At 50.6% G+C, this 23,200-nt stretch overlaps 9 protein-coding genes across 9 annotated transcripts; 5 read left to right on the plus strand and 4 right to left on the minus strand.

The window, feature by feature from the left end:
- Positions 1–115: 115 nt before the first annotated feature.
- ARB_04199 (plasma membrane antiporter, putative) lies at positions 116–2,021 on the minus strand (the record flags this gene model as incomplete). The annotated part of the gene is made up of 5 exons (XM_003017273.1): positions 116–493; positions 563–974; positions 1,031–1,113; positions 1,187–1,842; positions 1,904–2,021. The coding sequence occupies 5 exons, from the start codon at positions 2,019–2,021 to the stop codon at positions 116–118; spliced, it is 1,647 nt and encodes a 548-aa protein (XP_003017319.1).
- A 1,346-nt stretch (positions 2,022–3,367) lies between these two features.
- ARB_04200 (uncharacterized protein) lies at positions 3,368–4,254 on the plus strand (the record flags this gene model as incomplete). Its single annotated transcript, XM_003017274.1, has 2 exons — positions 3,368–3,884; positions 3,929–4,254. 2 exons carry the CDS (start codon positions 3,368–3,370, stop codon positions 4,252–4,254), a joined length of 843 nt encoding a protein of 280 aa, XP_003017320.1.
- A 371-nt stretch (positions 4,255–4,625) lies between these two features.
- On the minus strand, positions 4,626–6,130 carry ARB_04201 (uncharacterized protein; the record flags this gene model as incomplete). Its single annotated transcript, XM_003017275.1, has 3 exons — positions 4,626–5,052; positions 5,152–5,716; positions 5,839–6,130. The coding sequence occupies 3 exons, from the start codon at positions 6,128–6,130 to the stop codon at positions 4,626–4,628; spliced, it is 1,284 nt and encodes a 427-aa protein (XP_003017321.1).
- A 751-nt stretch (positions 6,131–6,881) lies between these two features.
- ARB_04202 (FMN dependent dehydrogenase, putative) lies at positions 6,882–8,905 on the minus strand (the record flags this gene model as incomplete). The annotated part of the gene is made up of 6 exons (XM_003017276.1): positions 6,882–6,968; positions 7,034–7,107; positions 7,161–8,388; positions 8,421–8,465; positions 8,665–8,723; positions 8,872–8,905. 6 exons carry the CDS (start codon positions 8,903–8,905, stop codon positions 6,882–6,884), a joined length of 1,527 nt encoding a protein of 508 aa, XP_003017322.1.
- Positions 8,906–10,002: 1,097 nt separating this feature from the next.
- On the plus strand, positions 10,003–11,092 carry ARB_04203 (uncharacterized protein; the record flags this gene model as incomplete). Its single annotated transcript, XM_003017277.1, has 2 exons — positions 10,003–10,676; positions 10,876–11,092. 2 exons carry the CDS (start codon positions 10,003–10,005, stop codon positions 11,090–11,092), a joined length of 891 nt encoding a protein of 296 aa, XP_003017323.1.
- A 221-nt stretch (positions 11,093–11,313) lies between these two features.
- Positions 11,314–11,646, plus strand: ARB_04204 (uncharacterized protein; the record flags this gene model as incomplete). The annotated part of the gene is made up of 1 exon (XM_003017278.1): positions 11,314–11,646. The coding sequence occupies one exon, from the start codon at positions 11,314–11,316 to the stop codon at positions 11,644–11,646; it is 333 nt and encodes a 110-aa protein (XP_003017324.1).
- A 1,315-nt stretch (positions 11,647–12,961) lies between these two features.
- Positions 12,962–15,525, plus strand: ARB_04205 (uncharacterized protein; the record flags this gene model as incomplete). The annotated part of the gene is made up of 3 exons (XM_003017279.1): positions 12,962–13,497; positions 13,598–15,359; positions 15,424–15,525. 3 exons carry the CDS (start codon positions 12,962–12,964, stop codon positions 15,523–15,525), a joined length of 2,400 nt encoding a protein of 799 aa, XP_003017325.1.
- Positions 15,526–16,402: 877 nt separating this feature from the next.
- On the minus strand, positions 16,403–19,397 carry ARB_04206 (uncharacterized protein; the record flags this gene model as incomplete). Its single annotated transcript, XM_003017280.1, has 3 exons — positions 16,403–16,522; positions 16,688–19,135; positions 19,179–19,397. The coding sequence occupies 3 exons, from the start codon at positions 19,395–19,397 to the stop codon at positions 16,403–16,405; spliced, it is 2,787 nt and encodes a 928-aa protein (XP_003017326.1).
- Positions 19,398–20,573: 1,176 nt separating this feature from the next.
- ARB_04207 (uncharacterized protein) lies at positions 20,574–22,192 on the plus strand (the record flags this gene model as incomplete). Its single annotated transcript, XM_003017281.1, has 3 exons — positions 20,574–20,773; positions 20,894–21,432; positions 21,504–22,192. 3 exons carry the CDS (start codon positions 20,574–20,576, stop codon positions 22,190–22,192), a joined length of 1,428 nt encoding a protein of 475 aa, XP_003017327.1.
- Positions 22,193–23,200: the final 1,008 nt, after the last annotated feature.

Genomic DNA, 23,200 nt, shown 5'->3' on the forward strand with positions numbered 1-23,200 from the left:
GCCGACCTACTACTGTTGTTTCTGTCCTTCGTTTCTACACATTGACACTCGCTATTCAGAGGCGAGCAAAATGCAGTATCCTATGCTTTAGCATATGCCCCCCTCTGATGCAATTTTAGTCTTTGACCCTCTGTGGGATTGCAATGGTCGACTCAGACGAGGGCAATGTATTATCAGGTTCATTGTCGTCCATATCATTGCGTTCCGGAATGACGGTACGACCAATGCGAAATGCCACTGGGGTTGGGGGATCGTCTCGCGGACGGCCACTTCTCGTAGGTTGCTTGCGGAATCTAGCTGGTATGAAGCTTGGAGTTCTCGGAGCAGGAGTAGAAGTAGCTATACTTGCTGTATGTTGCAAACCCGGGGTGTTGACTCCCGAGTGTGGGCCACGCTCGGAATCTATATCAATGCTCGTGCTGAGGGCACTAGAAAGTGTGCGTGGGATGCTAAAACCGAGCTTTCCAATAGGAATGGACAGCCCATGGACAACCTAGGAAAACCATTAGCCTATCTAGAACAAAAATGAGTAGTTTAATGAGTCTGGGTTAGCAACACTTACAATACTGCAGATAGTCAAGAACCAAACGACGATGTACATCGTCTCAATAAGACGCTCCCCGTCTTCCCTTACCTTCCCATCTACTATAAGATTGTGCCTGACGTATTCCAGGCTAACATATAGGTAGAAGATGGCACTGACACCAATGGGACCGAAAAATCCGACGAAAGCGGCCTGGCGAAACTCCTCAATCTGGTGGATGTATCTGTGCATAGCAAAAACAACAGGAAGCCGGCGGAATAGTAGAATTAGGATCCCTAGCCCGATTAACCTATATATGGGAATAATATTGTTGTTCAAGAAGATGGGCCAGGGGCAAACAGCGCCAAACCACATGAAAACAGACAAGTTCAGTAGCATGTCAATGGTTGGCTGGAGAGAATCATCAAGAGTCTCAAGGCGGAACCAGTCGCTGTCTCTCGGGTTAGATCTTAACTCAGGAATCCTCAGTAGACTTTTTAGACTTACTCAATGGTGAAGACGTTGCCCGCAATAAAGCAGGCAAGTACATCGTCGCTCCCAATCATGCCACAGGTACCGATGATGAACAACTGGGTGATGTATTAGCAAGAGTGAAGTATTTTTTTTTTTTTTTTTTTCCTAGTAACAGAAGACGAAACTTACGGCTAACGCAACAGCAAAGACAAGGAAGCTCTCCCTATCGATGTATTTGTTCTCCTCCGCCCAATGGAGCAATTCTTTAGCTACCCAGCCCACGGCGATTCCATACACGACGCTCAGCAGAATAGTGTAACCCCATGTCTCACCAAACCACAAGCCCATTGCTTTGCGCGCTCCTCCGGCTTCATTGTACTGGATGAGATACATGGCAAAGAATAAGAAAGGGTATCCGAGCCCGTCATTAGCACCGGACTCAGCTATGATAATCCTCTGCAAGGGACGTGGTATATTTTTGTCAGCGAACTTGCCCTTGACGATAGAGTTAGACAACACCGGGTCTGTGGGGGTGATGCATGCGGCAATAGCAAGGGCATGGAGAAACGGCAGCTTTGGTACGAGGGCAAAGATAACAAGACTGCTGCATATCCACATGCCTAGCATCCCCGGGCCAAGGAGAAGAGAAAGACTCTTCCATTCTTTAAGGAGATAGCGGCTGGGTAGTTGGACGCCAGCAAGAACAAGCTGGACCCCCAGTACTAGGCGGCTGAAGTAAAGAGTGATGTCATCTAAGGCTTCTCGGCTGCCCAGAGCATAGTCTATCGGCTTTATGAGATTGGCAGCATGCGGGGAGAAGGTAACACCCGCAAGAAGGGAGATCACTACATAGTAATGTGAGATGATGCTACTTTGACCCGGTGACACAAGGGCTGAGTAACTTACGTGCTTCCGACAAATAGAACTGTTCTTTAAACAGGTACGAGACCAGACCAAAGAGCGTGATAAAGCCACCCAAGGTAGCACATACAACGTTGAAATTGGTGACTGCAAGAGTAGGCATGCCGGGCTTTTCCACCGGCTCCTCCGCTACAGTGTCGAAAACCTTGGAGGCTCTGGTTCCACCGCTGTGGATGTCCTGCCGAGGCACACTCAAACTCCCACCGAGGCGGAGCGGAACGCGGCGAGTGCTTGGACAGCGGAAGCAAACTTAAGACCCCACGAGCAATCTCGCTCAGATGTTCAAGCTGAGGAGTGGAATTGACACTGGTGAAGAGGGCTATCTGGATATAACTCAGCTCGGGATATCAAACAGAGTGCAGATGTGGAGCAGCTGGTGTGACTAACACTGTCTCCAACAATTGTTAAGAAAAAATGAAGAAATAACCAAGGGTTTCCGTAGTTAAACAAGGCCGCGGAAAGGCGACAGCGGAGGCGTAGTGTTATTTAATCAGGCTCATTCTTATACTCCAGACAACACTCTGATGTCTTCCTTCGCTCATTGGAGGGCTCGCTATTGAAACACAGAACTGTCGGTAACTGCCACAGGATCCCGTAATGGTATGATGTATGCAACGGACTTGCTGTCGGTGAGAACGACATATGGGCGAACGGGGGATCCAGGGAAGATTAAATACTTTCTCTGCGAGAATCACTGCTGATTCCGACAGCATCACTGGGTCCCTTTCTCCCCTTTAGTTACAGCAAACCTTGTGGGTGGTTGGTTTCTCCACCAATCTGCGATCTCCAGATGACAAGCCGGGACCCAGAGGGTTTGCAAGGAACCCAGAGGTTCACCTTAACGGCCAATTAGCGGCACGCAGTATGACGCATCGTTCCCCCGTGCGATTTTCGTATTAATCTAATTGTTTCCCGTTCCCTAGTTAAATAATATGCAGCCTGACGAACTACCTGAGTGCCTGGGCCCTTCAGTCACCGCCTCGAGCCGAGCCAAAGGCCAGAATATGGGAGCTTAGGGCCGCTATCCCTGGCCAACTACAAGCCATATATAGCCCTATTAACGATTCTTTCGTTCGGCGCATCCAGACAGCACGCTGCTGCTGCTACCGAGTTGCTCCCAGTAAGCAAAGTCGAGCTTTCGCGCCTTTTCAAGGTGTTTTTATGCCAAGAGAAATAAGCAAATTTGCCAAGTCCTTTGCGGGATAAAATTATCACGTGGAGATAAGATAGCCGACGGCAGCTGACTCAGCCAATACTTCGCGTGGGAAAAAGCTTCTTAGGCGACGACAAAGAGACAAAAGGGCGAAACGACGACGGCGAGAGAGGCAGAGTGCAAAGGTCCGAAGACGAGGTTGAAGGGCAGGGCGCGGTGCCAGTCTCAGGGCAAGGCTGCTGACGGAGATTCAGGGTTCTTTTTGACAGGGTGAGAAGCATATATAGCGTCACAGCATGGATCTGGTAACATCACCGCCCACGCAGGCCCCAACGGCGGCCTCCACTGCTCCCTATGGCCGAAGCACCACCACCACCACCAGTGCGATCACCGCCTTCCCTGGCTCGGACAACTACCCAGTCTTCCCTAATGGCAAATACCTGTCCAAATTCTATCTCGTCTCGGGCCAGTACTCCGGCCTAACCGACCTAGATTACCACCTCTACAATGTCTGCTATCTGCCCTACCGCCCCTTCGATGTTGGGACATCGTTTGACATCGACAGGAGACGGGTGTCCCATACAGACTCCAATGCACCGCGCCCAACATATTTGATTAACGAGCCGCCATGCAAGCGGCAAGCGGCGATCAATGCCAACTGCCACTTCAAAAATACCAACGGCACCTTCTCAGGCTTGGAGCCCTATACCAACGATTTTGACGTACAACAGCAATGTTACTGCGAGAAGTATCCCTTTTTTGACTCTGCTCTTGGATGTATGAAGTGTTTTGAGACACATGGCGGAATTGAGGGTACGTGAATTGCTCGCTCCGCGTGTTGCTTCCCCTATCTACAGACAGAGTTCCAGCTAATTGCTCAAAAGGTTACCACTGGTTCCCCAAGAGCTATGTAGATGCTGCATCGAAAGCATACTGTGGGCATGTCCCGGCACCAGCTGAGTTCTTCGACTTTATAAAGGCGTGGGCGAAGACGGACCCCGCTGCAACTCTGCAAAGCACCACTGCATCAACTATCCTTGGTACGCAAACTGATGCCAGTCTGTACTACACGTACGCTGCTGCTTCTACCACCAGTCCAAGCAGTGCTGTTCCAGCTAAGCCTCCGGGCCTAAGAAAGATACTGCTTGCTGCCCTAGCTGTAGGAGTTGCGCTTTACCGATGACCTCGACCTCCGATACTAACGCAGGCTGTTCTGCTTCAATAACCAGCTACTATACACGCATTTTGTCTTAATAAAAATGTCTAAAGAATACCCCGAGCTATTAGTGACCTACGATAAAAGGTTTTCAAATGCTGATAGAAGAGATCTTCGCTAGAATAGATGTAATGTATACATACACTGTGCAATTTATCTAGCCTTTCAAATGGAACCCAAACGCCATAAAGTGTAGAAACATATACACCGTATGCAACATCAAGAAGGCCACTGGCCTAGTAGAGAGCCTGAAATAGTAGAAAAACAGTATAAAAAGTGCTAAGAAATGGTCACATCAGCTCCGCTTATAACAACTGATTAGCCACTCTCCCCCCAGATCAACTCTTGGCCTTGCTTCTGTGTTTCGCGCTTTCGGCACTCTCAGACAATTCCTCAGTCTTTACATCCTCCATATTTGCACCATTAACAGCTAGCCGATCAGCAGCTTCGTTACCAGCATCTTTGTTATGCCCCTTTACCCATTCAAATAACGTCTTGACCTTCAGCGATTTGCGTTCTTCGATCTTAGACAGGATAGCTTGAATGAGATCTTTGTTCTCGACTGGTTTTTGAGTCGAGGTTACCCAGTTATTCCGTTGCCAGTTTATGCACCATACAGTGACGCAGTCGATCGAGTACTTGCTATCCGTAAAGATTGTGACATCGCGGTGCTTGGGCGCTATATCAAGTGCTCGGGAGATGGCTGTTAATTCAGCCCGTTGATTGGTCTGACGGCTTCCTGCAAGGGGTTCCGAAACATTTCTGCTAGATGAGAGAGAAGGGAGCAGACTGTGTCAGCAAAGCAGATATTAAATAAGAAAAAGTTAGGGGAACGGCCTTGAAAATTCGCTTGTTACTACGTACCTTTCGTCATCTGGTCCAAAGTAAACGCCTACACCAGCCCTTGCTTGAGACGTTCCATTCCTCAAAGCGCTTCCATCAGTGTAAATCTTCAGCATGCCTGGAGGCCCGGAAGGCTTAGGCTGGATTTTCCTCTCCTGCTTTTGTTCAGGTGTTTTATACACTATCTTTCCAGTTGTAGGATCCAGTAGAATGTTAGGGTCAAATCCGTCCTCCGCACCAGGCGGAAGTGGTCCTGTTCCTGCAGCATATTCGTCGCCAGCATCGTCCTTTGGGTTACCCTCCATCAATCCTGGTGCCCCCGGTAATGAATCCTTATTAGACGGTGTCTGGCCATTCCGTACAAACGCCTCAGCTGCTTCTCGGGTAGAAAACTTTCGATATCGAGGTCCTCGGAATCCTCTCACTTGGTCTTGCGCCTTCGCCCAGTCCGTGTATACGCCGGGTACTCTGCCCTTCTGGATGCCGTAAAACTTCGTACATGCGGAAGTTGAACCATCCTGGGGGGATGGAGCTCTGTTGCCTGTGAGAAAAGCATCTGCTTCTTCCCGTGATGGAAAGGATTGGACTAGGCCCGCGCATATCATTAGCACACCCCTTCACCCATCTTTCCAACGTAGATAGGATAGTCAAAGGGAAAAAAAGGGAACGAAGGAAGGAAGGAACGAAAGCCGCTGGGATTTCACGTACAGACTGCTCCTTTGAACCCCGTAACTTGAGCCAAACACTCGTTCCAATGGTTGTATATTCCAGGCTGAAACCCGATCTTCACTGCGTAGAACTTTGGCTCCCCATTGCGTTTCCGCTTGGTGCCAGCAGCTACATTTTCACTGACTGACGACATATCTGGCTCGAACTGGTTGATAGGCAGCGTAAGGAAAGGTTTTGCGAGTTCTGAGATTACGTCTATGGATCTTTTTATTCTCGGAGATGCTCTGGATGGCAGTCGAAGGGCTAGAGAAATGCGACAAATCGAGTTCATCAGGGTGCAGTTCGTCTGGTAGAGAGGTGTTTCTTGCGTTCTCTGAACGTCTCGAGACGAGTTAGAGAACGCCCTGCTGCTGGTTTTATCCTTGCTATCGATGTGAGGAGGATTTCAAGGTACCCCGCTCCATGCAGTGTAGGTGGTTCGACGGCAGCGTTGAAGGGAAGTTCCATAGAACAAGCCGGTAGCCGGTGTCAAGGTAGATAACGCTGCCTCGAGGCCGCAAGTGAGCGACCTTCTGATGCTTTGTTGAAGCACAAAGCTGGCGTTGGAGCAGTTAAGGCGGAAGTCCGGAGTCGATGGTTGCTTTTAGGTAGCAGCAGGCGGTGGTGGTTTAACTAACTAGCCGGCGTGCTTGGGCGGGAACGTCAGCCGCAGGGCTAAACTCTTTAGCTAAACGCTTAGCCAGGGACCTGGTTTTAGCTATACCTCCCAAGCTCCAGGGCCGGTTGCATGGCTAGGCAGTTCTAGAGGATGTTCTTACTTCTACGGGGTACGATAGAGCAAGGCTGCAGTCAGAAGCTCATATGATAGGTGATATTTGGAGTCCAAAGACTGTTTCATCATAGGTTCCAAATGGGCGATCTCGATACTTAACTAACTAGCAGAGTGCCAATCAAGCCCGGAATGAAAGAGCTGTAAAAATGTCTCGCTCAAAGCTGCTGCTCACAAGAATCCAAAAAAATTTGTTGTCACTTAAATCTTCAGTAAGTCTGGTTACTGAGGTGAATGCTGTGGCTACCAGAGATTATATCTTTGCTTTGATATGGGATCCCAAGATGTCGAGGCCAGCACCGCCGTCGTATAGTTGCTGCTCGACAGCTCGAGCATTGATCTAGACAATTGTCAGATATCTATAACTACAATGTCGAAGGTGAAATAGTGAATAGCCCAACTTACATGCTGCATACCGAGATCTTCCACTTTATCAACTCCCAACAACCGCATTGCTGTCATTGTTTCCGCACAGAGAACTGCCACTTATGTCAATATATCATAACACAGAAGGAGCAAAAGGCAATCGTACTTTCAAGCATTCGTTCAACTCCTTCGGGGCCACCAGCTGCAAGACTGAAGAGTGCATTCCTACCAACACCAACCCCCTTGGCACCCAGACACAGTGCTTTAACCACATCTGTGCCTCTCTTAATCCCACCATCAATCCAAACCTCGATTCGATTAAAAACTTCAGGACAGTATTTGCGGATCTCCATCAAGGTATGGATGGAAGGCGGAGCAGTGTCCATCGCTCTTCCACCGTGGTTCGAGAGAATGATGCCTTTTATCTGAGGGGTGTGTAGAGAAGCAATGTAAGCGTCTTCATGGGTCTGGATACCCTTAAGTACAATGGGAAGGTCGGTATGTTTCAACAACCATGGTAGGGTATCCTTCCACGTTAAAGATGGGTCTGTGCCAGCAAATAACTGTTGTCCTAGACCACTTCCACCAGCAATCTCGTGTCCCCCCGATGATTTGACTATGTCTGCGACGGCAGGAGTATCTGCGATAACCTTTGTGCGTTCATCAAGCTCTCTCTTTCCCGGTACGGGTGCGTCGAGGGTGAGGCAAATAAATTTGATGGCTTTGAGCTTGTTTATGCGTGCCAGCATAGCTTCACTCTTCTTTCGCTCAATTTGCACATATAACTGCCATCCAAACACTTGATCTGGGGGAGCCCCTTTGACGATCTCTTCTGGAGTCATGGAGGCATTGTTGGAGATAATTTGCATAGCACCGAATTTGGCACATGCGGCAGCAATACCAGCTTCGCCTGAGGGGTGCGCAAGCCGTGCCATTGCAGTAGGGGAAGCAATGATGGGGGTATTGAGCTTGTAACCCAGCATACTAGTGGCCAGACTGCAGTTTTTGCAATCCACAAAGACTCTTGGGCGAAGTAATATAGATCTGTAGATACTGTTGTTCAATGATTTGGAGATCAGATCATCCGCTCCAGAAAAGTAATATGCCCAAGCCTTGTGGGTTAGCTGCTTTGAAGCAGCCGCCTCAAAGTCATCCATGTTCAAGAGAGTCGATAACGGAGGAGGCCCTTCGGTGGTCTTTTCTGCTTTGGCTGGCTTTGGGGCAAGTTTTACCAGAGACTTCTCATCTACTCTGCCTACCAGGGCCTCTGGAGGGAGACTATCCTCCAGAGTACCGGTAGGATGAATTGGATCGTATTCTTCGGTTGCATCCCTCCCAGCCAGTTGCAGGATGATATTCGCGCCTCCCGGATGATTGGGGAGGAAATTCGTAACCTAGATAAGCGAATATGAGCAAGACAAGGCACGTTAACGTCATGAGAACTGGAATATTTGACTTCGGCTCCAACCAGCTGCTCTCATCAGACAGTCAATTCCGGCACAATTGCTCCGTAGTGCCTCTGATAATCAAGCAATGCTCATTCGTAAATTTGCTTCTCAACCAGCCCAGCGCTTTGATCGCCCCGGAATCACGCAGGGCAGACAAGGGACGATGAAGCGAAAAAGGAAAGATAAACGGTCTAGATGTAACTAGGTATGGGGAGCACTCACATCGTACACCTTCCCGTAGAGAACCACCCAGCAGCTATCCGTCTTGTTGTGCTTGGCGACTGCAGGAAGAGTAACGAAAAAGCAAAGCCAGTCAGTCAGTCAAATTGATTTCAATCCGCGTCTATCTGAGCCAATGATGGAAGTCTTGCAAGTGTTTTTTTAAGAAAAATAACAAAATGGTGGGATGAAAGGAGGAGACCCTGTTACCTTCTTCTGCATCAATCATCCTCGAGGATGCCATGGTTCCACTGGATTTCGGATCGGCCTTGCAGGAGGGACGACGTTGAATATCAGTCTGCAAGGGATAGTTAGCAGATGGTGCAGCTAACTAGTTAGATGTTGGTTCCTCCGAAGTTCCTTTTTGAACCCCCTTGCTCACCCCTGGGGAATATAACTATATAATCGGACCGGATGGCAAAACTGTCCAGTAGCTAGTGACTCGTAGCAGGATCCTGACAAACAGGCGAGAGGCGAGACGACGATGAATGAATATAAAGGAGGCCCTGCAGCGAGAGGGAAAACAGGGCCACCGGCCAACACCCCGGCACCAGTTCGGTTGCTTCCTCAAACCCGCAAATCAGCCGGCTCTACGTATCCACTGCCTGCGATTCCCGCCCTATGGGACGAATGTTGATGACCTTTTCTCTCCACATTGCCAATGATCCGGGGCGAGGTAGCTCCCCAGCCAGAGATAAACGGCTGTAGCTCGGTAAAGCATCCAACTTCATGCCTCGCGGGCGGATTGCTGGTCAAGCAGGTCTGTTGCTTTCTCTGTTTACATCCTACTCCGTACACTGGATCTATTAGCATTCTGACGACATAATTCATGCAGGCTGCTAGAAGTAGTTATACCATGTCGAGGGGTCTATGTCACTCCACTGAATAAAAGCGGCTTCTTGGTGCCTGGACCTTCTCACGCGACTCGGCCGAGGGCTTAGGGCGCGGCTAAATGGAGACGGCAAGGTGCAACCAAGAGGGATCGTGATATCATGATACGTGTTGAAGAAGAACATGTTGATTATGGTTGCAGAGGCAGTTCTCTGTTGTTGTTGTTGTTATTGTTGTAGTTGTAGTTGTAGTTGTTGTTTCTGACAGCTACGTGTTGCCTATCTAGCTAGTTGGTGGTTGCTGTAGTAGAATTGGACTTCTACTACAACAACCACACAGCCAGCACAAAAGACTTACACCCCATCACTGCAGATAAGAAAGGAGTCCTTTCTGTACCCTGCAGCCTTCTTATCCATCTGCAAGTCTTTGACTAATCTCTAATACCGGTATGCCCGGAGTCTCTCGAGGGGCCTTCACTAAGTGACTGCGCGTTTTGATATACCATCAACAATGACACAAACACAACACACTACTTCAACCAGATCCAGAAAAGCGAAAGCCATGGGACTGCTTACGATCCCGGTAGAGGTACTGGACGAGATCGCCGGCTATTTAAGCTACTCGTCCCGGTTCGCTCTCTCCCTCACCTGTCGAGCACTTCATACCTGGATCGACAACCCATATTGTACTTCGAAAAAGCGTGACAAACTTCTTTCTGAACGGCTATCACAGTCCCGATGCCCTGTGATCAAGCCCAAGGACCTGTTTGAAATTGAGATGTGGCCAGCATACATGAAACAAGACAATCTCCAGATGGCTCACGGCTACTTCGCCTGTGGGGAGTGTGTCAGACTCCGGCGCGCACGACACTTTACAAACGCCATGATGAAAGGGAAGAGAGGCAAGATTGGGTCAGGCACCATTGAGCAACGGTCGAAACGAGTCTGTATCCAGTGTTGTTTACGACTTGGCCGGTTTTCCCCTGGAACAACCTTCTACTTTGGAGGAGCTGAAGTCCATGGATTTGGCATCATTTGCGCGAGATGCCGCAGATACGAAGGATATGAGGATTATCATTGGAACAGATCTGACACTTGCGGCGGATGCTTGCTCATGTATGAAATGCCAGTCAGGCACTACTCGTTGTACGAAAAGAGTGTAGAGGACTATCTTGCTCAAGCTCGGTATTATCAGCAACTTGCCGCCTCTTATGCTAAGACTCCTTTTTAGCCTTCCCTCCCGGCTTGACTGTCTAGTATCATGTATCCTGGGGCCTTTCCTGCCCAGCGGTGGCTCTTGTTCCGACACTGATAGCTAGGTAGCCTTAAATAATAAATTAATTGATATCTCCATCTCCATCTTCGCCTTTCTGTATCTATATAGACACGTGACCCATCTGGTGATCAACCAAAAAACCGCCAGCAGCCAGAGAAGACGCGAAGAAGAAGCAAAGAAGCAAAGAAGCAAAGAAACGCAGGAGGAGACAAAGAGAAGACAAAAGACAACGGCTGGGGATGCGAGTCTAAGGGCGACCGAGTCCCTCCTGCTCTCCCATCTTCGCGTGTCCTACCCTGACAGCCGAAACTTCCCCCTTTTCTGAGCTATCGACTTAGTGACCGGCCAGGCATCATGTTCGAGGTAAGCCGAACAAAAAACTCCCCGGATTCTCGCAAAAGACCCAGGGCCTGCTGGGCAGGAGAGAAAGAGGACGTCAAAGACGTGCGAGCAGACGGCTGACATGTCTCCCTCCAGCGTCGAGCAGCAGACCGCTACCGCCTGCACCGCCATCGCGCGCGGTCCGTCGTCCTCACGCCGGAGGAGATGGTCGAGGTGCGCGCCGCCCAGCGGACGTTCGAAGGAGCCTACATCCGCACCTCGATCTCGCAGTTCTCCTTTGCCCTGATCATTCTCAAGATCTTCACGGCCGAGTTCTACAGCATCGGAGCGCTGTTTGCTGTCTACGGGGCCGGCGTGATGACCATCGGCCTGTTCAGGAGGCAGCAGGGCAACAGGCAGTTCTTCTCCGAGGTCGACGAGGACGGCGTCCAGCGACGGAAGTTCAGGACAAGCGGGAACGTCGTCGTCGTGCTGACCGCGCTGAGCATCGCGGCGTATGTGTGTTTGCTTGCCTTGACGCTGAACCTGGACGTGTAACTCGCTGTGACCGCTACTCTCCTGACGCAGCGATCGAACCGATCGATCTGCGGCTTCACCATCTTACGATATCGACTGCTTTTTTATTTTCGGGATTATCATCTACACTCTCACCTTCTTTCTACCGCGGAGTGGGACGGGTCTTCCGTGCGTATTATTTGGTACAGGTACGGGGGGTTGGACGGCACGGCGTTGTTGGAGCGGATATGTAGCTGCACATGGGCCGCGGAGGATGAGGATGCACAAGGGGGAGAGAGAGAGAGAGTCATCTTTCTTCACCCAGGCCAAGGACTCCGAGTCAGGCGGACTAGATGTCCTACCCATCAGGCTGTGTGGTAGGGCGGAACCGCCTGGCGATCTTTCCGGCTTCCTGGCTTCGTTTGAGTAGCTACCTGTTGCACTCGCCTCATACTCCAGGAAACATGTCTGGACAGTCGAAAGGCGCGAGCGTTGGAAGGGCAGGCCGGCATCGAGCAACCCAGCAAGGCGCTGCAACCCCTGCCTTGCCTCCCAGGCCGCCCGATGGACGATGCTGACCTGTTGGCTGCTGTTGGCTGCCTTCGCACAGGCTGCGCAAGAAACGCCCTCTGTCTATCGGACAGAAACACGTCCCTTGCCTGCCTGCGGGCTGCCTGCTAACGTGGTCCAACTCGCTGCGGTGCCTGGCCCCGAGCCTTAGGTAGGGCGATTGATCTAGATGTCCGTATCTATATAACTGACAGCCTCTTATAAAGAACATCTTCACACATCTTCACATAAAAAATACGTAGTCATAACTACATCGCTCCCTCCAGCCCTTCTTATGTTATGCTTCCTCGAACGGCTGAGACGACGCCACTGACTCGCCGTCTGCCTGCCTCCCTGCTGACTGTCGCTGTGTTTTTTAAGTCTGAAGCAGTCAACTACGGTTTCGTATAAAGTATCTCCTTGCGCCGCCGCTGCTTCGATCTTCTTCCTTCTCCTCCGCCCTTGTACCGCTCGACACTGCTTCGTCACAGCGCGCATCCGCAGCATCCAGCGACTCCCATCCCATCCTCCCAAGGGGCCTCCTCAGTCTGTCCTCAGCTGCATCCGTCCGCATTCTCTCTCTTGTGTCTTTTCCTCCTGTCCGGTGAGGTCATCGGTGGACCTAGCCTGCTGCTGGAGCTGCACGTCGCAGCCAGTGACATCCCGTCCACCAGCGCCATCAAGCCGCGATTAGTAAAAGAAAAGAGATACTTAGCTACCGACGGGGCAGAGGAGAGTGACATCAACAGCGAAGGGCACAGCAAGGGAAAAAAAAAAAAGAGGTCCCGGCAAGGCAGCTTTCAGCTTCATGGCCGCTGGACAGCAGACGCCATGCCAGCACCAGCACTCGCATCTCGCTAGAGCCGTCGTGGTGAGAAACTCCAGCTTCAGCCCGTCGCCGCCGCCAGCATCACTCTCAGCTTCTTCCTCAGCCAGGCCGAAGAAGAACGGCTTTCCCAGCAGCAGCAGATCTGCCTCTTCGCTCTCGTCGGCCTCCTCGTCGTCGCCTCTCGCGTCTAATGGTGACGGCACTGCCGCTGCCGCCGCCTCCTCCTCTTCCTCCAGCATGACAGACATCCAGCACCACCAGCATCATCCTCCCGCCGGCACTCCCAGCCCGCCGTCAGCGGCCTCTCCAGGAGTCCACCAGCATCACTATGGCTCGACGCTGGCACCGCCTGCAAAAACGGTCGTGGGCAGGGCCCTGGGCATAGATCGCTTCTCAGAGCCCCAGCAACGCCGGACCAGCGGCGACTCTGCTGCTCCTGGTGGCCTGGCTGCACCAGGCTGTGGCCTCTCCATGGCCGATACTCCACTCCCCAGCGCCCCAGCATCGCCGCAGATGTGAGTTCTAAGCTTATGTTTTCTTGTTCGAGCTCTTACCCTGCGTACTACTACCACTACTACTATGAGCTAGTCAAGTGTCTAACGCCCGGGGAAGTAGGACACCTCGATCTCATGGCTCTGGAGCTTCAACCCCAGGCAAACACCGCGCCACCACTCTTGATATACCCGGGCTGACCAAGTCCAAGGTCTCACCAGATGGCCGCATCGCACAGCGTGACATTGGGTCGAAACTTGTGATTGTCATGGTCGGCCTTCCCGCCAGAGGCAAAAGCTACATCACCAAGAAGCTTTGCCGCTACCTCAACTGGCTGCAGCACGACACGAAGATCTTCAATGTAGGAGAACGCCGTCGAGTCGTGGCCAGCTCTACCCCGCAGACCGAACCAAAGAAGATTGGCCCCGTTGTCGATGAGAAGCTGAGAAAATCCGTGCGAGAGCTCAGCATTGGCGAGCTCCCTCCAGAGGAACAGGCGGAGCTCGATGCTGCAGAGAAGAATATAAACACTTCTCAAAATGGTGTACCGTCGGGCGAAATACCACCTCTTGATATGCCGCCAAGCTCCGTTCCGTCTGCCCAAATATTTGTCAATGGTAAGCTTCAGGATGAACCGTCACCGCAGCCTGAGCCAGCTCCAGACACGGCGGCAGACGGCAGTGCTAACGGGGAGCCGGCCACAGCTGCCAAAGCTGAAGAGGGAATGGACCAGTCTGCCCAGTTTTTCGACCCAGATAACCAACGTGCAGTCCAGTTGAGAGAACAGGTTGCCCTAGCTACCCTTGACGAACTACTGGATTACATCCTCGAACAAGGAGGAAGCGCCGGCATCCTAGATGCAACCAACAGCACCCTGGAACGACGGAAGTCTGTCATGGCACGTATTCGTGAACGAGCCGGACCAGAACTAAACGTCCTCTTCCTGGAAAGCTGTTGTTACGACGCTATGCTACTAGAATCAAACATGCGTCTCAAACTCTCAGGACCTGACTACAAGGACATGGAACCAATTGTTGCTCTAGAAGACTTCAAAAAGCGTATCAAGCTATATGAACGCAGCTATGTGCCTCTAGGAGAGTATGAGGAACAACATAACATGCCATACGTCCAGACAATCGATGTCTGCCGCAAGGTCGTTGCCCATCAAGCCACTGGCTTCATGGCCTCCCAAGTTGTCTCCTACTTACTGAACTTCAACCTATCCCCTCGCCAAATCTGGATATCCCGTCATGGTGAGAGCCTGGACGACGTCAGTGGAAGAATAGGCGGAAATGCACCGCTCAGTGAAAATGGGACTCAGTATGCCAAAGCCCTTGCTAAATTCATTGACCACCAACGCGCACGCTGGGAAGAATACCAAAAGATAAAGGCCCTATCAACCCATTTCCCACCCCGGCCCGGCGACAGTACCCCCCCAAACCCTCAGTATGCAGCTCAAATCATGGAAGGCGGACGAAACTTCTGCGTCTGGACCTCAATGCTTACCCGCTGCATCCAGACAGCGCAATTCTTTGACGAGGAGGAATACGATATCAAGGAGATGAGAATGCTCAACGAGCTTAATGCGGGGGTAATGGAAGGATTGACCTATGACGAGATCCGAGAACGCTTCCCATCCGATTTTGAAACCCGGAGGAAAGAGAAATTGCATTACAGGTTCCCTGGCCCCGGTGGTGAGGGATACCTCGATGTCGTCAACCGGTTACGTGCCGTTATCGTTGAAGTCGAGCGAATGACGGACCATGTCCTTCTGGTAGGGCCTAGGTCCGTTGCCAGGACACTGCTAGCTTATTTCCTCGGCCTGAAGAGAGAGGATCTCACTGATCTTGCAGTGCCTCTGGGTATGATCTACTCTCTGGAGCCGGTAAGCATTATCTCTCTAATCACATAGTTTCCGCTCCCGAATGGAACTAACCGTCTGTGTATAGAAACCATATGGCGTTGAATATAAAGTCTACCAATACGATCCCGAAGCCTGCTGGTTCGATGAGCTCCCGAATTACAAAATCGGCCAAAAGTCTTACTACTAAATACGCCTATCTCTTTACTCATGCGGCATACACACTTGGATAAGCTCGGTAGTACGCAAATTCTTACGCATGTTGCTCATCCTTGCACGATTATGCTTCCTTCCTCCTTATGCATTGTTCTTCTCAACTCACTTTTATCCTTTCCCTCTATTCCTTATCTGCACTATTTTCAGTCCGAGTTCAACTTTTTGTTTTCATCTGCGGTGTATGGGGTTTGTTACTATTTCATGTTTCCACGGATGGAATACGGCGCATAAGCCTTCTCGGTTCGAGTTGAGTCACATCATGGCGGTATGGGTTTATTCTAACATGTCTTTTGCTTTTCCATTCCATGTTGTTCGAAGCCCTGTTGTGTTGTGTCATATTTTCCATCCTGTTTGTTTCTAGTTTATTGCTGTACTGTATTTTCCATTTCCCTCTACGTGGATGCGTGTCGTTATTGATGTTATGATGTCTAATGATCGAATAATCATCACCTCTCTATCAAGTACATATCCTAATATATATGTGGTTCCTCTCAAGGAGCGAAACGCCAATTCTGAGTCCAAAGCAATATACAGACGACATAGGAAAGAATACTCTCATTCATGTACACATATCTCAGGCGAATTTACATACAAATGCCCACGAAACATCCAGAAGAAGAAGCAGGTAGTCCGAAACAAGACAGGAATAAAGATAAGACCAATCAATCATACCGACGGCCAATTCATATATAGCGAGATAAACATCATTTAGTGTATGGTATTATGTCGCTCAGTTTCTACGCAACAACGGTAAACGTAAAAAAAAAAAGCAAAACGTAAGGCATAAATAGTCCTTAAATCGACAATGAGATAAATCGAAAAAATGGGAAAGTGCTCACGAGATGTAGAGATTAGACGTTTGGCTGGGCCTGGAATTGAGGCCGAGCTGTCATAAATGGAGCAGCTTCGGCGATGGTTCCGGTTGGTGACGGTGCGTTCGGAGCAGGGTCTGCCCAGACAATAGAAGCATACTATTATGATACGAACGGGAGTTAGTGGACAGTTACACGAACCAAGGAAGAAGCGTTGAGAGAGGTGATGTGTTCAGTAATGTGACACATCACTAATTTATCGAGCAAACATTTCATTTTTTTGTAGTTTAAAAATGGGACAGAGGGGAATGGGTGAACGCATACCTTGAACCAGAAATTTAACACCAAAACAACTGCAATACCCAGACAGACGACAAGAGGTCCAATGACATTATCAAAGTCCTTTCCACTGCGTTCTCGGATCAGTCGCGAACGAGACTCATACATCCACCATCCCCAGGCTCCAGTAAAGATGGCGAAACCAGTATAAACGAGCGCTAGATAGCGGGTGACAGTTTTATCGGGTCCGGCGGCATTATACATTGTGAGTGATATACCAGCGAGGAGAATGCAAATATGCTGCCATTTGACGAAGGTACGTTGGTTGGCGAGCCAAACTTTAGCTTCCACACGGACGGGGCCAGTGTCCTTGAGCCAGTAGCTTGGCATAGAGACACCAGATGGTAGCTGGGGTTGGGGAGAGCGATGGGCAAGCGCATAGCGGGACATGGAGAATGGGATGCGAAGCAACGAGGATGTTGGCCGGGATGACGGTTGAGGCTGGGCTCCGTTGGCCTGCTCGGTAGATGGAGGCAGACTAAGCTCGGGAATGGGAGCCCTGGGAGTTAACTCAGACTGGGACTGAGACTGGGATAGAGCCTCGGGACGAGGGGAGGTAGGCTGAACTACGCCCTGGATACGAATTTGGGTCTTGGGAGTTGACTCTTCTGTCATCATGTGGCTGATAGGGGAGCCGACGAGGTGCTGGATGCTAGGAATCGTCTGGCGGCTACCAAGGAAGCTGCCGACAGCGAGCTCATCCTCTGCCTGCTTGGCAATACGTTCTTGTTCTTGCTGGAAGGCAGTTTCTGGGTCTTGTCTGATATCTGTATCGAGATCGCTGAGCCAGAAGGGGAAACTGTTGATGTGATCTTCGAATAGCTGCGCGACACCATGAACGAATTTAGAGAAGCGTGGCGCTTCTTTGACAAGATGGGATGACATGAGGTCGGAGAGCCAGGCCTCAACATTGCTTCCACGACGCTTACCACTAGTATTGCGGATCTTAATCTCTAGAAGCGCATGAGGGAAGCGCGAGATCTCACCGCGAGGAATTTCCGAGAAGGGGAATTCCATTCTTCGGCTATCGATGTCTGAACGATGCCAGTCCTCGGGTTCACGACATGGACGCTCGAAATCTAGGGTGTCCTCGCGGATAAGGGCTAGATCCGTGTCGAGGGAGATACGGAGGCGATCGTCACCAGGGATCTGGAATGCGGTGTGGGTATAGTTTGCACGAACCATGGGCTCCAACCCATGGCTCTTGATAAACTCCTGGATCTCTTCAACATCTCGTTTGAGGTTATCAGCACGCTGAGGATCGCCGTTGCCTTGAATCTCGATCTTGTGGATGATTTTCTCCATCTTATAGGATCCGTTGAGGAAGGCATTGATATGTTTCTTCTTGAGACGGATCCTGATCTCGCGGCTGCTGTCGCCATCGTTCATTATCTTCTTTTCCAGGTAGACCTCAACCTGGTCGCTGAGGTGGCCAGTCCAGCGCAGGCGAAGGGAACCGGCCGCGGGCTTATTTGCTACCTTTTGGTTATACAGGTCGAACGAGCGGTTGTCAAAATAGAGCGAGGTGAGCGAGGGGTCCCGTTGGGCGACATCGAGCTCCTTTGAGGTATTCGGGTTATAGACAAGCACGGGCAGACGGCGCAGAATGTAGGTCTTGACCTCCAGCAGGTTGTCGGCGTGGACCCAGAACTTGTGGGAGGTATATGTCTCGCGGCCGGTCTGGGTATCAACCGCAGGCCCATCCTTGGGCATTGGCTGTCCCTCCGTTCCCAGGATGGACCTGACGAACGAGAACATGGCCGACAAGCGGTACAGCAGCGGCGAGTAGTCCTCCGAGTTGAATGGGAGCTGCGACATGCGGACCTGCAGCAGCGGGCGGACCTTGTACTTGGCTCCACGCTTGCGGTCGTGCTTCTTGGCCGCTTTCAGGAAGCCGGTGAAGTTGATTCGGCTGAACTTCTCGAGCTCGCCCAGCTCCTCGGTGATGCGGTCAAGCTTGCTGAGAGTCTCCTGCGCGACGGCCTCGTTCTTCTTCACGTTCTCTAGCTTTGCCTCGCCCTGCTGCGCGGCCACCGGCTCCAACGCGGCCTCGCACTCGGCTGTCAGCTCCCGCAGTCTCTTGTGAGTCTCGACCTGAAACGAGTTGACCTTGTCGAGCTGGACGTTGATTAGCTCCTGCACGAAGTTCTCCTCATCCTCGTCGGTCCACGGCCTGCCCTCGCCGTCGTCGCCATCCTCAGATCCCTCATGCTCGCGGAGCAGCTTCTTGAGAGCTCGGTAGTCGATGTAGTGGTCCTTCCATGGCGGATAGACCGACGTCTGCAGGGTCTTGCCGAAGCGCATCCTGACAAGCTGCAGCTCGCTTTCAGCGGCTGTATCTCTCGCAGCAACAAAAACAGCAGAAGCAGCAGAAACAGCAGAAACGGCAGCGTCCAATTGAGCTCTCACGCCGTCTACGGTTTCGTCTTTGGCCTGGCTGCGAGACGGATCGCGATAGAAGCAGGGCAAAATAAACCAAGGCCAGCGCCGGCGGCGAGAAAAAGGCGAGAAAAGTCGAAATTTCGCCAGCTTCGGAGATGCGCCCGATTGGGACTAGCTCCCCACGTGCAATGACGACACTGATGATTATGTAAATATTATCTAATATATTTATATCACATGACATAATAGAATCCAATGTCTTGGCATCAAAGAAAGGTAAACAAAAAAAGGCAGAAAGGCAGGAAAAAGGCATCAAACAGTAACAGAGACAGAGCGACGGCGAAGAGACGGGCACGGGAGACGACGAGAATGGCGGTACAGAAGCTGTATCCGCGGGCGACGGTGAAGCGGATCGTCAAGTCTCATACGCGCAAGGCCCTGACCAAGAATGCAGACATACTGGTAGGCGCGGGAGGGAGAAGAACCCAACATCTATAACTATCTGCGCTGCGCTTCCGCTGACGATGCACCAGATATTCCTAGACTACATGCTATTCATGCAAGAGTCCGCTCTCACTGAATCCTTGAGACCAGGCCCATACTCACTGTTGCAGGTTGATGCGCGAAGCCTCGATCCAGGGAAGAAAGCGCGGCGACAAGGGCATCACGGCCAGAACTGTGCGGCGAGTTACTGAGGTGAGCAGCCCTTTTAAGGTTGATGGCCCTCCTCTGGCGCAGATGGCCGTTTCTCATGAGAATTACACGTCTAGGGGGCGCTACGCAAGTTCAAGGGATAGGCGAAACATACCTGTCTTCCGTTGGTCGACATGATCAGACCATAGGCTCGAGACTAGACATATGGCGTTGTTATAATCGGTTCGGTCGGCGTTAACTAGGTTAAACGTATCGATGGCGTCCGTCTGAAGACGTCCAGGAGGGCTGAGATACCCCGGAGTCTGGAGTAAATTATGAATATCTGATGGCTTCTTGCACTTCTTTCTGCCTGCGCTCGAGTTAGATGCTTCTTCGCACTTCCATCTCATTCTACCATGTAAACGGAAGAACAACTGTAAACATCACTCGAATATCAACTGAAGAAAAGGGGAAAAGGTAGAATAAAAAGGAAACTCCACAGAAGATTAGCATTTTCTGGTCGTAAATTACCTCGCACAGTTGAGCGTCAGCTTGTGGTGTTGTGCTGTCTGTGGTTGTAGAATACCCTTTTCTTCTCGCTGGTGCTCATCCTGCGGGATAGGACAAAAAAAACCTTTTACACCAACAACGACCCAAATCCCAAAAACTCCAACGTCAAAACTTCTTCCATCTCCGCTTCTCTCCTGCACTCACTCGATCTCTGTCTTGCTACTCGAATCGACCGACCTTACGTCTGCTCTACGACACTTCAGCTCATTCATCTCATTATTCCATCTGTTTCCCTGCTGTTTTTCCAGTCACACGACCAAGCTTCTCGAGTCCCTATCCAACCACCATGTCCGCCGTTACAGCTCCCAGCAACCCTTCACAGACTCAGAATACTAAGAAGAGACGCGGCAAGACGGAGGCTTCTGCTACTGTAGCTGCTCCCGTCTCTGTTGCTGCATCAAATACTGACGCGCCTAGTGTTGCGGCTGCTGCTGATGGTTCTGCCAACGGACACCATGAACCAAGCTTCCTCAGGGAGCTCCAGAAGTACGTCCGGATTGAACCCGGTGTGATGAAACTGATGCTGACTTTTTTTCTTCTTTGCTAGAACCCTTCGAAACACTAACAAGAAATTGGTAAGTGCTGTTGCTTTGCAGTTTCTACCAGCAACCAGACTGACGAGATATCTCAGAACGCAACCGCCAAAGTCGATGCAATTATTGCTGAAAACCCCGGGAAATCCCTCGAGGAGCTTGTAGCTCTCAAGAAAATCAATACAGACCAGAAAGCCCAGGCCCTCAAGAAACCCGCTCTCCAGGAAACTATTGCCCACATCGAAGAGCAGATCGCTCAATACAAACAACTCGAAGCATACTATGAAGAACAGCGTGTCAAAGAAATAGCAAAGATCGAAGCCCAGCACAAAGATGAGATCGAATCGTTGAAGAAGAACCTTGAGACCGAGTCCAAAGAGAGTTCCGAGAAACGCTTTAAGGACCGATTGCTTGTGCTCAGCCGTTTCTTGCGCGCAGCTGCCGCCATGAGGGGAGTTGCTGATGAACACTCTATCCAGGCTCGTGGGTTTGAAGGGGCATTGTACCAGGTTTATGGTGGAACGGAACAAGCGGTCGATGCCATGGTCAAGCTGATTGATGGCACCGATGACAAGGTTCCCAGCGTTGAGTCTGAGATCCTTGACATCACCTGTAAGTTCAGAACTCCCTTCACCGATATTAACCTCTCTCATCCCAGTCCACTGACAGGTTTGTTCTTGTAGACGCACAAATTAAGCGCACTTCTCTTGAAGACTACGCTCAATCCACCGGTGAAGCTGTCTTAACTGAAGAAGAAGCCGCCGCCCCTGCTGCCGATGCCAATGCAGTCCAAACTGACTCAACAATCGCCAATGCCGGCCTTACTGAAGCTGAAGAGCCTACTGTCTCACAAGCTGCAGCCGCAGATAGCTTTCAACCTAAACCCCAGCCAACTGCCGAAGAGGCAGCCCCCCTGAAACCTACCGAGGAGAATGTTGCAGCCAACGAAATTGCGCAGACCGTTGCAGTAGAATGGGATCCAAATCCCTATAAGCCCAGTGCTTCCACAGAGGAATGGCTTAGTGTGCAAGTTCCCCAACCTGGTACTGCTGCCGAGGCCTCTGTTGCTGCTGAAGCTGCTGTTCGTCAACCGCTCACCTCTGAAACTTGGGTAGAAGAGCCACCGGCCAACAAACAAGTCGACGGCTTTGAACGAGTTAACCATCCTCGTGGGCGTGGACGAGGTTATCGCGGCCGTGGCCAAGGCCAGCGTGGTGGCGGAGAGCACCGCGGCCGTGGCGGCTATCACCACCGTGTTGGGAGTGAGTACCGTGGCCGTGGACGTGGCCGTGGTGGTGAATATCGAGGAAACGGAAATGGCCACCGTGGTGGAAGACCCGCTCCCGCTGCTGCTACTGCAGGCGACGCTTAAAGGCTTGTACTGGGCCCGTTATGCTGACTTTACAGCCCTTAACATCCTTATCTTCACGCTGCTTTCTGTTTAAGCTTGGTCATTCGTTGCATCGCGGGCTTAGTTTCGTTCCTCACCCCTTTCACCCTCTATTCCCCGCCCCTACCCTTTCCCTCTCCCATTCAACTCTTTAGTTTCCATACGTTGCTACACTTTACTATGTCATGACGGACGGCACTTACAAAAAACTCAAACCCCACCTACCAACCACAAAAGCCGTAACGACCAAATTATTTCGAAATACTAGCGTGCATATGGGTTTCTTTTTTGTTGCCCTCTTTTTTTTCGTCTTTTCATCTTCATCCTCTTCTTCCATCCATTGATTGGTTGGTCGTTTCTTCTTTATTCCCTACTCTCAATATTCAAACGTCACTATCTACTTTTTGTATTTTATGCTTGCCGGTTTCCTAAGCTCGAGGAGGTATGGAAGGGAAATGGAGATTGGGATGGGATAAGGATAGGGGTATGGATATGGGGTGTTTGTTTCTTCTTTGGTTCTTTCTCCTTTGACGGAAGCTATGTATATGGCAGTCATCTTCTACAGCCAGCAAAGCAAAAGCAGTGATTTGAAGATACCTATGCTTCTTTTATCTAGTAATTATTTGCTTTGCAGATAATAGATACACGCCAGCATTGTTACTTCTGATGGTAGGAGCTACGCATCCGAAAAAGATTGCCTGTATGAAACCATGTTTACCCGGCCATCTCCTCAACGTGTTATCCCATGTAAAGAACAGGGGCTTCTTCTATAGGCAGTGTGCCCGTATAGAATCCTATGATACTCTATTTCAACAATCTCACCCTCTCGCAAGCTACTAAGGTTCTCAGTAAACCCTTGGGCCAGTTAAGAAGTCATTCATATCTTTCTATGTCTTTATTAGGTGATCGCCTCTCCTCCTTAATTAAATTTTAGGGTGTAATATTTCTAGCAATATTGTAGCCTAGTCATCCATCATACTTATAACAATG

The sequence above is a fragment of the Trichophyton benhamiae genome, assembly GCF_000151125.1.
Source record: "Trichophyton benhamiae CBS 112371 chromosome Unknown contig01293.0, whole genome shotgun sequence".
Lineage (NCBI taxonomy): Eukaryota > Fungi > Ascomycota > Eurotiomycetes > Onygenales > Arthrodermataceae > Trichophyton > Trichophyton benhamiae.